The sequence below is a fragment of the Coffea eugenioides genome, chromosome 3, assembly GCF_003713205.1.
Source record: "Coffea eugenioides isolate CCC68of chromosome 3, Ceug_1.0, whole genome shotgun sequence".
NCBI lineage: Eukaryota > Viridiplantae > Streptophyta > Magnoliopsida > Gentianales > Rubiaceae > Coffea > Coffea eugenioides.
This window is the reverse complement of record NC_040037.1, coordinates 41,008,224-41,023,009: the sequence shown is the minus strand read 5'-3', so window position 1 is coordinate 41,023,009 and position 14,786 is coordinate 41,008,224. Positions and strand designations below refer to the sequence as shown.

At 35.9% G+C, this 14,786-nt stretch overlaps 3 protein-coding genes across 5 annotated transcripts; all 3 read left to right on the top strand.

Moving 5' to 3' along the window:
• Window positions 1-4,026: 4,026 nt before the first annotated feature.
• LOC113765222 (probable glutathione S-transferase) lies at window positions 4,027-5,013 on the top strand. The gene is made up of 2 exons (XM_027309318.1): window positions 4,027-4,377; window positions 4,512-5,013. The coding sequence occupies exons 1-2, from the start codon at window positions 4,060-4,062 to the stop codon at window positions 4,887-4,889; spliced, it is 696 nt and encodes a 231-aa protein (XP_027165119.1). The 5' UTR covers window positions 4,027-4,059; the 3' UTR covers window positions 4,890-5,013.
• An 810-nt stretch (window positions 5,014-5,823) lies between these two features.
• On the top strand, window positions 5,824-10,756 carry LOC113765741 (protein MAIN-LIKE 2). 3 transcript variants are annotated; one of them, XM_027309984.1, is made up of 8 exons: window positions 5,824-5,864; window positions 5,986-6,041; window positions 7,677-7,787; window positions 7,874-8,518; window positions 8,697-8,864; window positions 9,074-9,463; window positions 9,686-10,298; window positions 10,400-10,756. In XM_027309984.1, the coding sequence occupies exons 3-7, from the start codon at window positions 7,695-7,697 to the stop codon at window positions 10,265-10,267; spliced, it is 1,878 nt and encodes a 625-aa protein (XP_027165785.1). In that variant the 5' UTR covers window positions 5,824-5,864; window positions 5,986-6,041; window positions 7,677-7,694; the 3' UTR covers window positions 10,268-10,298; window positions 10,400-10,756. The 3 variants fall into 3 exon arrangements, with proteins under 3 accessions (XP_027165785.1, XP_027165786.1, XP_027165784.1); XM_027309985.1 differs by lacking the exon at window positions 5,824-5,864 and having other exon boundaries at window positions 5,883-6,041; window positions 9,686-10,036; window positions 10,128-10,298; XM_027309983.1 differs by lacking the exon at window positions 5,824-5,864 and having other exon boundaries at window positions 5,884-6,041.
• A 577-nt stretch (window positions 10,757-11,333) lies between these two features.
• LOC113765395 lies at window positions 11,334-12,532 on the top strand. The gene is made up of 2 exons (XM_027309557.1): window positions 11,334-11,594; window positions 12,138-12,532. The coding sequence occupies exons 1-2, from the start codon at window positions 11,428-11,430 to the stop codon at window positions 12,370-12,372; spliced, it is 402 nt and encodes a 133-aa protein (XP_027165358.1). The 5' UTR covers window positions 11,334-11,427; the 3' UTR covers window positions 12,373-12,532.
• The last annotated feature ends 2,254 nt before the right edge of the window (window positions 12,533-14,786 follow it).

Below are 14,786 nucleotides of genomic sequence, written 5' to 3'. Positions count from 1 at the left end.
TCAGTAGGCTCACAATCTACAGGGAAACCATTGATGCCAGTTGATATGGATTTTGGTCTTACAGGAAGAAAGGCCATAATTTTTTTTTTCCAACAAACGATAATAGATTTATAGATATAAACACTTGACAGTACAAGGATTAATTACAAAAAGGGTTACCACCCTCATTTCCTTCTGCACTAAATCTATCAGCCATATTGGGAAGAAAGGCCATAATTGCCCCGCTGGACCAAGGGTAAGTCTCATCCAAGAATGATGTTTATGTTGACACATGTATTATCAAAGAATTTTAGTGGATTTTGTTTCATAAGGTCAGTAGGCTCACAATTATTAAGAAACATGGTGCTTTGGCATCTAGTTCTACCTATAGTAGATGAATTCTGGAAGCAAAACGAATCCTGCAAGAAATTAAACAAAGCTTATAGGTAAACAAAATCCATAAATTATGCTTTTAATTTTATGACCGTGCGGTTGTTTGAATTATTTGACATGCTTATTCACTTATATATATATATTTGTAGGGAAATGGCGGAATTGAAGAAATAAGGAGAGGGAATAGGAGGTTTAAATCCAAAACTTTTAAATTCTGGAGTCTCAGAATCAACCTTTAGACCAAGACTTTCTTGCCATTATTTGACATTCTCTTAATCTTTGTTAACGGGAAACTTAGGCAAGGGTTAATTGATGACACATGTCGACCTAAAGAAAAAGGAGTTGCACAATTCAACATGAAAAAAAAATCAAGGATGAACTTTAATTTTTCAAATACATTTCTTTCAATAATATTTATCCTTAATAATAATATTGATGTTCTTTAGAACAATAAACGCTGAAAAATATGGAAGACTTGGAGAAGCACGCGCACATAATGATAAAAATTGCAGCATGATAGGTGTCGAGCCTGTGCAATAATAAAAACCTACTCAACAAAAATATAAATTTTGTATATAGCGGTGAGTAGGGTCGAATCCACATGGACTGGGGATAATTTGTTTTTTCGAGAGTACAGAGTAAGGGGGATTTTTATAAAATTGGGGATAATTAAACAACTCAAACAATAATAAATAAACAACCAGTTGATAAAACAATTCATGAAAGTAAGCAAAAATTAAATCGATGGTAGACAAGCTCTAGCCAAAGATACAACCTCTCAAACACGGTCTATTCATCCGATCATTGATGCAAAGATGGTTCGCTCAATTTATTAACAGGTCAGTTATAATCGTCAACAAACTCCGACGACCAACTTTTTCTTAGTTTATTAATAACCAAAGTACGACTGTTGATCATCCCCAACCAGGAAATAACCCTAGGTACGATCGTAGGGTTTAATTTTTCAATTGCATTAAGAATTAGAAAAGTCTAATCCTAATCAATAATACACTAAGAGGGTTATTTAAATTAGATTGCACATTCCCATAATGTGTGTAAATGTTAGTTACCACTAATATTAATCGACTAAATAATTACTTATTTAGTTGATTAATTTGACAATAGATTATTAGGTCACTTTGAATATCGGGCCTTTGACATTCAGTTAAAGAAATAATCTCGAGAAATTAAAATAGAGAATGCACAAATATTAATAAATTGAAGGAATAAGTTGAGATTAGTTCGATCTCACCGATTTTCTGGACTGCGTCGTTCAATTGATTTTTGACTAGATTAGAAATTTAGCCACGTCTCGTAGAGAAATTTCCACGCAAATAAGTTGAATTCATCGACATCAATCTTTTCCCCCGAAATGATGTGATATTTGTTCGAATCAAAAAGTAAGGGAACGAAGACGACTTGTTTCTGTCTTGGGACTTGGGGCCAACCAGCCAGCTCCAACGAAAACCTAAGTGACTAGTTTATATACTAGTCAATTTCCTAACCGAACAAGTAAAAAAAAAAAAAAAAGGCAACCACCGATATTGCCTTGCTTCTTGTTCTTGTTTCCTAATACTAGTAAACTACTAGTCAACAAAAGGGAAAGAATTGGTTCAGCATAACTTGGAATCAGATTTGTCAATTTTTTTGGAAGCTTTCCACGTGCACACAATCTCGAGAATCTGTACTTAACGGCATGACTTCAAGAAAGTCGCCCTTTATAGCATTTTTCTGCTCCACCTCCTGTAATTAGGTCTAAGGGTATGTTTGTTTGGACTGAAAATATTTTCCCGAAAAAGTTTTCCAGAATTTCTGGTGTTTGGAAGCAAAAGAGGTTGGAAAATGATTTCAGCTGGAAAATGTTTTCATGCCGCCGGGTGGAAAATGACTTCCACAACAACTTTCCTGAAGTTAATTTCCGATAACCAGATAACCCGCCCCCAGTGCAAGAGAATCACCAGCAGCAGAATCATATTAGTCACAATATCAGTGGGTATTCCACTGGAATTCTTAACAACTTTGGTTGCACATAATTTGCCGAGCAATTTGAATTGATAAATAAAAAGTATCTGCACTCAACCTGCAAACTAAAGTATTGCTGTAGAAGTACTGAATTATGACATCAAACCTCGTGCTATAACACATAACGACCTATCTGCTCTTCTCCCTTGAACCCATGAAAGATCAGACAACAAGAATAAAATCAACAGCTCTAGTCGGATTTGCATTCATCTCAAAAATATCCCAGACATTTTGCTTTCTCCTTTCTACTAATTAGAAGTAACTTAAGGCAAGTAAACAACGTTGCAAGAATATCAAACTGTCCTACACTATTCTAATTCAATTGCTAATATGTTTTATGTGATAATCAAGTCTAATGTGAAAGATTGCATTTGTGTCAGGTGGTGGTGGTGGGATTTGACAATTTAGTTCTTTTAGGATTACAAGTGTCTTTTTTTTCTATGAATGATCGAAAGAACCACTTTAATTTAAGTAATGAATATTAATTAAATTTTGAGACAAAAGAATTCATTTTCTTTCAAATATCAAAATATCCAATATTTTTAGTTTGATCTAGATCTATCCTAATTCCACCCTGTATTCGAGTTGGGAAATTTAAGAATTCATGGTGTAATATGAATAAATATTTTATAAAAATGATAATATGATTATAGTGGATAGAAACTAAAATTAACTTGTAATGAAACGAATGTTTTGAGAGTAGAAAAATATTTGCAATATATCAACAAACATATCAGAAAATATTTTCATTGACAAATCAAACACCGGAAAATTATGAAAAAAGGAATTCGGAAAATATTTTCACTTAATAACCAAACACTGGAAAATTATGGGGAAGGAAGTGATTTTCCAAGAAAATGATTTCGATGGAAAATATTTTCAGTCCAACCAAACGGACCCTAAATATCAAATATAAGTAGAATCCGGCAATTAAAACAACATTTGGCAATGACAAAGGGGAAATTAACCATAAATTTAATAAACAAATTACATCCTATCACAGCAAGTCATTTAAAAAAGGGAAAAAATTAATGTTGCAATAATAACAAATAATGAATATCCTCATTCGTAATATGCTTTTTATTTTAAGTTTTTTTTTTATAAACATCTGAGCAAAACACCATTTGTAATATTTCATAATTTTTGATCCTCTATACATCTTTGCAATTGCATCTTCAGGTTTAAAATTTTGGCAATTCTTAGCATTGGTTTTTTAATTGACCATCTATAAATTATCTATTGATTTAATTCTATCCAATTAATTACATGGTTTTAGTAAATTAATAAAAGAGTCTGTTGAAATCTGTTTAGTGAAAGGGCTTATTAGCTGAACTTTTTTTTTTTTTTTTTTTTTAATCTCTGCATCAAGAAACTGGTTGAACTGAGTTTCCTCGAGATCTGTTTTACATCCAAATTCATAAAACGAATGCAATAGAATGAAACTTAAAAATTACGGAAGATACTAGAAAAGGTCCATGCAAAGAAGCAAAATCCAATTTGGATGGTGATTCACAAAAGTCCAAAATCAAGGCGATTTGTCCTTCATGTCGTTATCGTATTTCTTGCCAAAATTCAAGTTGATGACTTGTTCTTTTACAAGTTTATATATACCAGGGTTATATACTTATTGCAACTTCCAAATTTCCCAAGTCTTCAAGCTCTAAAATGGAAGAAACTGGTGGGGTAAAGCTCTTAGGATTCTGGGTAAGCCCATTTGCTCAAAGGGTGAAGTGGGCACTGAAGCTAAAAGGCATTCAGTATGAATACACAGAAGAAGATATATACAACAAGAGCCCTTTGGTGTCGAAGTTGAATCCTGTTTACGGAAAGGTTCCTGTTCTTGTTCACAATGGAAAACCAATTTCAGAATCCATAATCATTCTTGAATACATTGATGAGGTGTGGAAACAGGCTCCCCTGTTGCCTCAAGATCCTTACGAAAGAGCCCAAGCACGCTTTTGGGCTAAATTTGCCGAAGAGAAGGTATTGACTGCTTATTTATTACCGGCTACTTGATCCTTCTTGTGGCCTAAAATTGTGCTGTAGCATTAAAATCTGATCACCCTTTACTTTGGTTTCAAGCCTAATTTCATGGCTGTTCTTTGATTGATGTCCAGGTTAGACAATCCGTGTGGGAAGCCGTGTGTTCTAGTGGTGAAGAAAAGCAGAAGGCAGTGAAATCAGCAGTGGAGGCGTTTGAAGAGTTTGAGAAGGAGCTAAAACGAAGAGGGACAAAGTTCTTTGGAGGGGAAACGATTGGTTTTGTGGATATCGTAGCTGGATGTATTTCTTATCAGCTGGCCGTGCATGAGGAAGTTGGATCCATCAAGATTCTTGACTCGTCAAAGTTCCCAGCCATTTCTGAGTGGATCAAGAATTTTCTCAATCATCCACTGATTAATGAAGGCTTACCACAGAAAGATCAGATGTTTGCTTATTTCTCCAAACGTAGCAAAGAAATAGCTTCTCGGAAAATGTCTCACAAGACTGCTTAGAAAAAGTTGAATCATTGGAATAAGACAATATGTGTTGGAACACATTACCCTACTACTAGATTAATGATGTGACGTCATATTATATATTGCCTATTATTGTATTTTAATCTGTATTTCATTGTTTTGTTGTTTGAATTGCCGTTTTTTGCTGGAAAATTGCGTCATTTTTCGTGATCACATTTCCCTATTATCTTTTTCTCTCACATACATCAAATCGCTACAGTAATTTTTCCATGGAAAATAACAGAAAATGCAATCCAAACAAAAATTACTATGGAAAATGACGGAAAATGCAATCCAAACACAATTGTGCAAATATATCGGTGAAAACTAGTATTGAACTCACAATTAGTAGTTATTTTCTTTTTTTTTTGTGCAAAATATATTGGTGGGTAGTGCCAGAATACACTAATAGTTTAATTGGCATACGCCTTCTTATTAACTAATATTAGAACATAACAATCAACTTTTTTTTTTTTTTTTAAAAAAATGTTCAACAATAATTACGCAAATAATTATTCAACAATCAACTTCAACAATAATTATTCAAATATTAGATAACGTGCACATATACACCAACAAGGCTCTAAAAAAAATTTATGTACCTTGCACGGGTTAGCAACTAGTTTTAATTTTTAAGGAAAATACCAGAAATGAAAATGCAAGGTGAAATGGAGCCCCTGAAAATTATTGAACCGGGTCAGAACAGTAGAAAACGGATTCTTTTGTAAAATCCGGGTAAATATAGTAATAGTATAGTATATACTGGGAATGGGTCCCGACCCAGACCCTACTTATTTCCAGCCCTAGAACGAAGAAGATATTTAAGGAAACAGCGTCGTTTAGCAGACACCAAAATTATAACACTCTTTTGCAGAAACAGCGTCGTTTCGGAGCTCTCCCTGAGATCTCGTCTACTCTCTCCCTCTGTCTCTGTCTCTGTCTCTGTGGTCATCTCCCTCTTTCAGTTTTCAGGTCACTCGATAATATATATTCTTTCATATTTACTATTCATTTTTTCTATTCTCTTTTTTTTCCCTCTAAATTTAATATTTTTTTCCATAAACAAAATTATCTGGCTTCTTTCGGTTTCCAGTTTTGCCCTTCGCCGCCGCTCCCCAATTCGCCGGCACCGGAATCTGCACGCCACCGGTTTGTATTCCCCTCCTGTATATTTCTTGTTTATACGTTTGTGTTTGCATTTTGATAATTTGTCACATTTTCATTTTCTTTTTCTTTTTTTGCTCATTGAAAAAGAAAGATTTTTTTTTTTGGCTAAGAATTTTTGCTTAAGATTGAGATTATCATGCAGTTGGTGTTTAACGTTAGAATTGTCGAAAATTAGGCTTAGTTTGAGAAAAATGTGATTTTGGGATTAATAATTAGAGGTATTGAATTTGGAAATTGAGGAAAATTATCTGACAGAATTTGAGGGCTTTGATAGCTCAGTGGAGGAATATCATTAATTTTACGTTGGAAATTGAAGAAATTTAGATTTTTGTTCTGTTTGGAAGTGTTTAAGTTGATGACTCACGTTTTCAGAAGTGACATGATTATCATGAGGAGGGCATGAGAAGCTGTATTTTCTCAGGTGGGACTGAAATTATAAATTTTGACTTGTTGGTTAACAAATTTGGAATTTTTAAGGTAGAGGAAGATTATTGTTCCATTTGATTGTGTCACATGGGTGCCAATACAATGCAGGTTTATAGACCTAATTTTAGATGGATTGGCTAGCTAATTATGTATAGAAAGTTAAAGTATCAGGTGGTGCATGATTAGGGCATGTTAAGAAGGAATTTGATACGTGGCTTGTAGAGATGTGGTTTAGACGTGGCTATGACTGGATGTAGATGCATTTATGTTACATGATATGGAAGATGGATGTGCTGCCAAATTTAGAAATAGAGATATGAAGGGCTAGGGCATTGAAATTTTTTAGAGGCAGAGAGTTTTGAAGTTTTAATAGACACATTACACATATAAGGTTATAGTAATAAGTTGATTTAGTAGGTCGTTATTGGTGTATGGCGGATAATTGACGTGTGGGTTGTTTTGCATGTTGGCCAGCAACTTTTAGGTTTGTTGTGCTTGTAGATTGATGAGTGTGTTGTATTTGCACATAATCTTGTTTTAGTGTGCTGAAGTCAATACTTTTGCTATCTTGTGTATGAGTATGAATTGGTTGGTATGTCAAGTGTACAAAAATCATGTAATGTTCTTGGTCATTATTACGAGAAGTTGCGCTTGACTGTTGAATTCAATCACTGTATATGTCAACTATGGCAAGACAGCTGGACTGACTTTGAAGTTCTGTCAAACCATAAGTGTGGGTAAACGTCTTGACACGTGGTGGGATGTCAAAGATATTTTCTGTAACTGAGACATTTCGCACTTGCAGACAGAAATTTCAGAAGGCTTACAAATTGGAAAGAATTTATGTTTTTCAGTGTCCAAATATTTCTACGCTTGTAAAATGTTTTGATTGATGGATATGCATTTGGTGGCTTCTGAAGGAAGTCGGGCTATGACATGGATTGATAACTTTTTTTTTTCTTTCTGGATCTTGGAAGTTGAAAGGAATTTTATCCCTGAGGTTCCTTATCATGTTGGGTTTAGTTTCTGAAGAATTCTAAAGTATTCCAACCTTGAAATTTCATAAATGAATGCATTCATGATTTTCTTCGTTAGCAAAGCATTTGTACTTTTTTTTCTTAGCCAAACATCAATTTGTTGTCAACAGTTTCAATTATTCCGATCCTCTTTGGCTTGTTTGTATCGGAATAGATGTAACTGGAAGCAGAAATGGATATGCATTCAAGCAACCCTGGTCCAATTGATGATTCTGTCCTTTATGATCAAGATAAGCATGTCTCAGCTGCTGTTTGGGAGGGGCAGGTGACACTGTATATGAATAGTTGTCCATCTTTGATTTCTTCTTTTGTCGAAATATATCTGCAGATTCTAATTTTAATATCAAACAGGAACGAGGTGCACTTAGGTGCCATGAACACACCTCAAAGCTGGATCGCTGGGTTCTTACTGATAAGCAAATTGAATTGGTAAAGAAGGCTGGATTTGGTTTCTTGAGATTGATACCTGCTATTAGTTTGGATAACCCACTTATCTCTGCGTTGGTTGAGAGATGGAGAAGAGAAACAAACACATTCCATTTCACTGTAGGAGAGATGACAGTGACTCTGGAAGATGTCGCATATTTGCTGGGGCTACCAATTGATGGTGAACCAGTTATAGGTGTTACATATACCACATGTGATGCAGTATGTGTCAAATATTTAGGAAAAGGACCAGGTTCTGGGTACACGAGTGGTGGAATGGTGAAACTTAGCTGGTTGAAAGAGAGCTTCTCTCATTGTCCCGAGGATGCTTCAGATGAAGATGTTGAGTGTTACACCCGTGCCTATCTTCTTTATCTTGTTGGTAGCACAATATTTTCAACAACCACTGGTAACAAAGTCCCTGTGATGTACCTTCCGTTGTTTGAAGACTTTGAAGAAGCAGGGAAATATGCATGGGGTGCAGCAGCATTATCTTTTTTGTATAGAGCGCTTGGTAATGCCTCATTGAAATCTCAGAGCACAATTAGTGGTTGCTTAACTCTGCTACAGGTCAGTTGAAGCTGACTTGCTCTCTTTCTTTTCTTGGCTTTTGGTACCTAGATATTAGGAATTTCAAGCCTTAGAGAGCAAGCATTGCTGTATTTCTATTAGTTATTTGATGTGGTATGTTGCTTTTCAAAAGATTTAGTTGACAGATTTACCTGTATCTGGAAATCACCTGTTGCAGTGCTGGAGCTACTATCATCTTAATGTTGGTAGACCTCGACTTAAGCATGATCCAATCCATGAATGTTTTCCATTTGTGCTCCGTTGGAAAGGTAAACAAAGTGGTCCAACATCAAATCGTGATGTAGCCTTCTACCGTAAAGCATTGGACTCCCTCAAGGCATCTGACGTAAGTTTGTCATGTGATGCATGTTATTTAATGTTAGAGATCCTTGTCTATTTTCTTGTTATGTGATGCTTGTTGTTTAATGTCACAGATCCTTGTCTATTTTCTTGTTTTGTGACGTAAGTTTGTTATGTGATGCATGTTGTTTAATGTTACAGACCCTTGTCTATTTTCTTGTTAATTAGTGTAACAAGTAATTTGTTCATGTACAGGTAAATTGGTCTCCTTATACAAATATTGGTCATACTGTTATACCAGTAAATATTATAAATAGTCTCATTCTTGGGAGATCAAAGACAATGTTGATATGCTTTGACAAAGCAGAGAGACACCTTCCAGACCGTTGCCTGAGGCAGTTTGACATGACTCAAACAATCCCAGAAGATGTACAAAAGTGGGAGAGGAAGAGCCGTGGAGTAGATGGCGGGGTAGACCTCTCTTTGAAAATGGAATCAGAGCTCAATGAATGGTCATATCGCCGTCTCCATATTGTTGAGGCTGAAGAAGATGTCGAGGAAAGTGAATACATGCACTGGTATTTGAGAATAACACGCAAGTTGGTTGGTAGGCCCATACCGATCTCATCGGAGTTTCAGAGAATGGTAAGCCTTGTAATTTTCTTATAATGCATGCAATATTAATAAAAACATCACTCACTGTCACTGGCAATTCAATTCTGTTAGTTCAGGTTTTTTTGTCCACCTTTTTTTCTTTTAATTAGAGCTGTGTACGATGCTGACATGCATATATGTGGTAATACTATGTATGCATTGATTCTTTGTGCATCTTCTGATTTATTCTTTATCTGCTGATGCGGACTATAGAATGCAGCACTGAGGGACATTGCCCATGTGGCAGATACTCTTTCCACGCATGGGATGGATGACCAACAGATACAGGCAGTGTCAAGAATCAGGTATGTTGCACATGAGTGCTTGAGGGACCAGTTTGGGGTTTCATTGGTGGTGGCCTCCGTGCCAAATGAAGTTGGGAAAAGGACAAGAGGGAAGGAGAAGGTAAGGAGGAAGGGCATGGGAAAACGGAGAAAAAAAGAAGACACAGATCATCATAGTTTGTACCGCTTGAATCCCATGGCCAGTCAACTAGTTTCATATCCTGCAGAAAATGAGCTTGATCATGCGCTGCAGTGTCTTCCTCCAAGTGAGACAGAGAATGTACGGGCATCTCTTATGGTTCACAAAGTTGATGAAGTAGAGGTTTGTGATGATTCTAATGAGGTTGATGATTTGCACTTCCGCCATACAGCTGAAGAAGATGATGATGATCAACCTTCACAGGGAGCAAGTGAAAGTGCTGCAGAGTTGCCTTGTACAGCTACTGAGGTTGTTCAACAACCCTCTCTGGAAAGCACTGAGGATGTTGCTCGGCAAGTGGAGGCACATTAATCTGTGTGTCTTTTAGTGTTGACTACAAGAGGTTTATTCTTTTGAATTTTATCTACCGTCTTACTTGTGGACTCTATATCCTCTTTTCTTCGTGGGTTAATGACTCTATCAATTACATTGTCATTTTTGCAGGCATTGTTCGATGATCATCTGCCATGATGAATTGCTCTTTCGTGGAGCCTCGAAATCTTTTAAGCCTCCAAATATCTTGTTATGTCAGGCTGTCGCTGATTAGTTAGGTAGACCGTAATAGTTTCTTCTGTTTACCTGTAGCCTTTCTGGCAGTAATTTAACACAGAAAGGAATGTGATTGTAATTCATTTTGACTTGTCATGTTTTATATTTAAATGATTAGGTATATTCTTAGTGATTAAGGAATTTTGGTAGCTATTTCTGGCCTTTAATTCATCAATCCCCAGAAGTGGTTTGATGGCATTGCTAAATTATGATAAACTGTTGTGATAAACGATGTGATCACTTTCATTGCTTCCTGATTGCTCCTTTCACCTCTTCAAGTCGATAATATAATTTATACATGGCTTACGAAGCAAGAATCTGTTCATCACTGGGTTCAATGACACGGCTAATAACTCGATAGCCAATCATCTTAGCAGGTATAGTTGCCAATTTCGATCTTCTGTTCTTTCATCAGTTTAATAGTGCAGCCTTTTTGGATCAACCTGGTTTCCTGAATGCCTAATGTGCCATTGCGTAATTAGTCTTAAATGAATCTCCAAGCCAATATGGACATAGCTCCATGGTCCTGATCCTCGAAATTCTCTTTAGCTTTTTGACTTGAAATTTTCTTGTGAAGTGTTGTGGTTTTAGTAGCAATTTTCGTGTTAATGCTGTTTTAGAGTTCAAATGTCATTTGATATACAACATTATGGATACGAAAGTTTCCTGTCTTTGTATGTGAAATGGTGCTGGAAGTGAAGTTCAGAAACAAAAGGGATACCAGAATATGCCGAAACAGGGGTCCACAAAATGAGACCTTATCAAAAATCAGCCAATCAACTTCAAATCTTTGTTCCGCTCAGGGATCTGCTGTCCAAACAAGCACTATCCATTTTGCAGTTCTTTTCGTGCTTCACAGAGGACTTTAAAAGAAAATGTCAATTCATCTGGATTCAAACATAATTAACAGGTGATTCAAAATTATGGCCCATTCATTTTTAACCCAAACAGCACCAGCAACTACAGCAATACCAATTTCAACGAGATCAAAGCAGAGTAATGCTACTCAGTCGTCTTTGAGTTTCCCTAGAGTTTCTGCATTTCATCGTGGTTCTGATCAAGCTCCAGGCCCCAACCTTCTCTACCGCAGGTTTGCTTAACAATGCAGTTTGGTTCTGTTTCTTGTATGTTGTATGCCTTTGCCTAGACAGTTATGAAAGCCAAATGTTCCTTCACTGCCAAAAGAAAATCCATTATAAAGTTCTTCTGTCCAAAATTAAAGATTTATATTGTAGTTTAGATAGCTAACGCATTCTTTAAAAGAAGAAAATAGAAGTAAAACCTAAGCACGAATTTCTCTAGGGAAATGAAATAACTTGACATGTTGGAAATGCCAAACTTTTCAACATTGTCAAATGGAGTTCAACCATTAAATGATTTTTCCAATTCTCAGTGGCACTTAGGCTTTGCCTTGGCTGGTTTGAGCAAAATTTGCTATCTTATCTAAGCGAAAATGATAGATTGACTCAGTTACCACGCCTAATAATAGTTAATCGATGTGTATAAGTTTCCAAGAATGCTTTACTTTCATCACTTCTCTGTAAAAAAAAAGACACAGAAACAGAAAAGAAGTACTATCAGTTTAGGGATATGGACATCTTCCTGAATCATGGGGGTTCTTTCTGTCACGCAGAAGTCTTGCATTTGGTTTGGTTGGTGCAGTGCTAAGCTTGAACTCGGTTGAAAAAAGTGCAAGTGCTGCTGCTAGAAGACCACCACCACCTCCACCGGAGGAGAAAAAAGACCCCAATGTGAGCGGCCTAACGGCCAAAGTTCTAGCAAGTAAGAGGAGGAAGGAAGCCATGAAAGAAAATGTGGCCAAGCTGAGAAAGGAAGGGAAGCCTATTATTACTGAACCATCTGAATAGCTTTGTTTTCTTTTCTTTTTTTTTTTTTTGGCATTTGAGCAATAGTTTCTCGGTATAGATTTCAATCTTTCCTGTCCAATTTCAAGAATTGTCTTTTACAGAAGAACGAAAACTATTATCCAAATTGTCATGAATTAGAGAATGAATCCACTTTCACTCACTTCTGGAGAGATAACAGATAATCCAAAATCCGTAACTAAACTATCCAATCCGGCTAAAAGCTTGGTAAGTACCCCCTTCTCCACTTTGTAACCAAAACCTGGAAATTCAACGAAAAACCTACTAATACACTACACATAATGAGCGAGAATAATCTTTGACTGCAAATGAGTTGTTGCACATTCTGAGAGTGAAAAATTATAATCAAGCGGTTTCGTTCTGAAGGTCAGGGGCAGCCAGACTCCTATCACAGGAGATCAGCTGGGCTTGGTAATTGGATCGAACAAATGATAAATGATACTGATTCTAGACAGTTTTGAGTTGGTTTTGGCTGGAGAATAAGAGTCTTTGTTCCATGTCTGATAATTAGGATTCAAAAGTCGCTCTGTCTCTGCTTCCTCTTCTTGCTTCCTCTCCTTCCAAACAATTTAAGTTCAGGAACATAATTGGTTTCTCCTTTCGTTTAAAGAAGATATGCGAGATTATTCTCCAAGAAATTTGTTTCCCACTCTTGTTTTTCGCCAATACCCATCCCATTGAATTTTCTTCCTTGTGTGGTATATATTCTAATCTAAAAACAAATCAGCGTGAGAGTACGTGCTATGCATGCGTGAGAAAGGAAGTTGCTGTAAAAAAAAAATGGAGAAATGGTGAATTTCATCCTTAAACTTTTTCACTAGTGCCAATTTAATTTCTAATTTTTATTCCTAACCAATTTGATATATAAACTTATTTTGAAGTTTCAATTAAGGATGTCCGTGGTTGCAAGAACTTGCCTGGCGGCGCTACCACCTACGATTGATTTTCATTAAATAGGGATATTTAGGAAACGTCACTGATTGTTAAAACTCTAGGGGATTTGGGGGGATGCTTGTCCACAGTTTGGAAGACCGGAACTAGCAAGGGAAGGGGAGGGACCACCGCTCCCCAAGTTCTAGATACTCATATTTTCTCCCTTTTAAATTGTGATAATTTTGAAAATAAATCTTATGTATTTAAATTCAAACTTACGTATTTAAAATTTTGAAAATAATTTTGATAATATGAATTCAAATTCAACATCCAACGATGAAAATGTGTACACTTTCAGTTTATTGTCCTTTCAAAAAGTTTCAAAACATATATATTGTTTGGGTTTTATCACTTTACTCACTTAATGTTTGGTTCCAATATCAATTTCTCCCTTAACATTATTTTTTTATCACTTTACTCCTAAGACTAGTGGTGAAATTTAACGGAGTTTGTTAATTTAAATGAAAAGACATGTTTAGCCCTTAAAATTATTATCATTTTACCCTCATAGACTATAGCGTTATTATCAACTTATCCCCTCGAGTTATTTTTCTAGACAATTTATCCTACCATTAAATATTTCCTCACCCACCTCGCCTCGTTGCCATCTCTAATCATAGGTTACCCAGAAAAGGATGATTTCTGGTAGCACTAATGCTATTCCTGGAAAAACATGTTTCATGAGCTCTGTCATGTTCTCTTCATTTGTTCAAACAGGCTGTCATGGAGTGAGCTGAGAAAAAGAAGGCCACGTGTTTAGATTGTATTGGGAGCCACGTGTTTGATTCTTATTGGTGTAGTTAGAAGTTTGTTAGAAATTGATAACTTTATAAGTAGACATGTCTGCTTCATTGTAGAGGGAGTTTTTTGAATTATTCAATCGTGATTGGTTGTTTTAGCTTGAGGAGCAATCCTCATTTTCCCTCCCAAACTCTCCTTCAATCTTTCCCCTTCTTAGCTAAATCCATTATCTCTGTTCTTGTAATTCGTATCCAGAATTCAATTGATGAAAGCTGAAGTTCATTCGTTCACTATTCCATTGATTCATTGTTAATTGATTTCATTCCATTAAGCTTGATTTATTTTGCTTCCTGCAAATTCTGGTTCCTCTGGTTTCTGGACCATAACACAGGCGTTGGCAATGAATAAATATGCACTAGAGATTGGAACTGGAAATTTTAATTTGTGGGGAGCAAAATATATATGCATATAAACCTTCGTATCAATATAACAGTTTTGAAAATTTCTTAGGATACATTAGTAGCTTAAAATATGTATGAGTTTTTCAAATTTGTCAAAATTTCCATCCTTGGGAACTTTCAAACAGAGGACAGGCGTCCCCTCAAATGCCCTAGAGTTATGACTCTTGTTGTGAGTTTTGGATGGCCATTGGACTATTATGGACGCTTAAGATGGAACTAGTACTAGTTTCTTTATAGAATAAAATACATAGCACGCAAGGA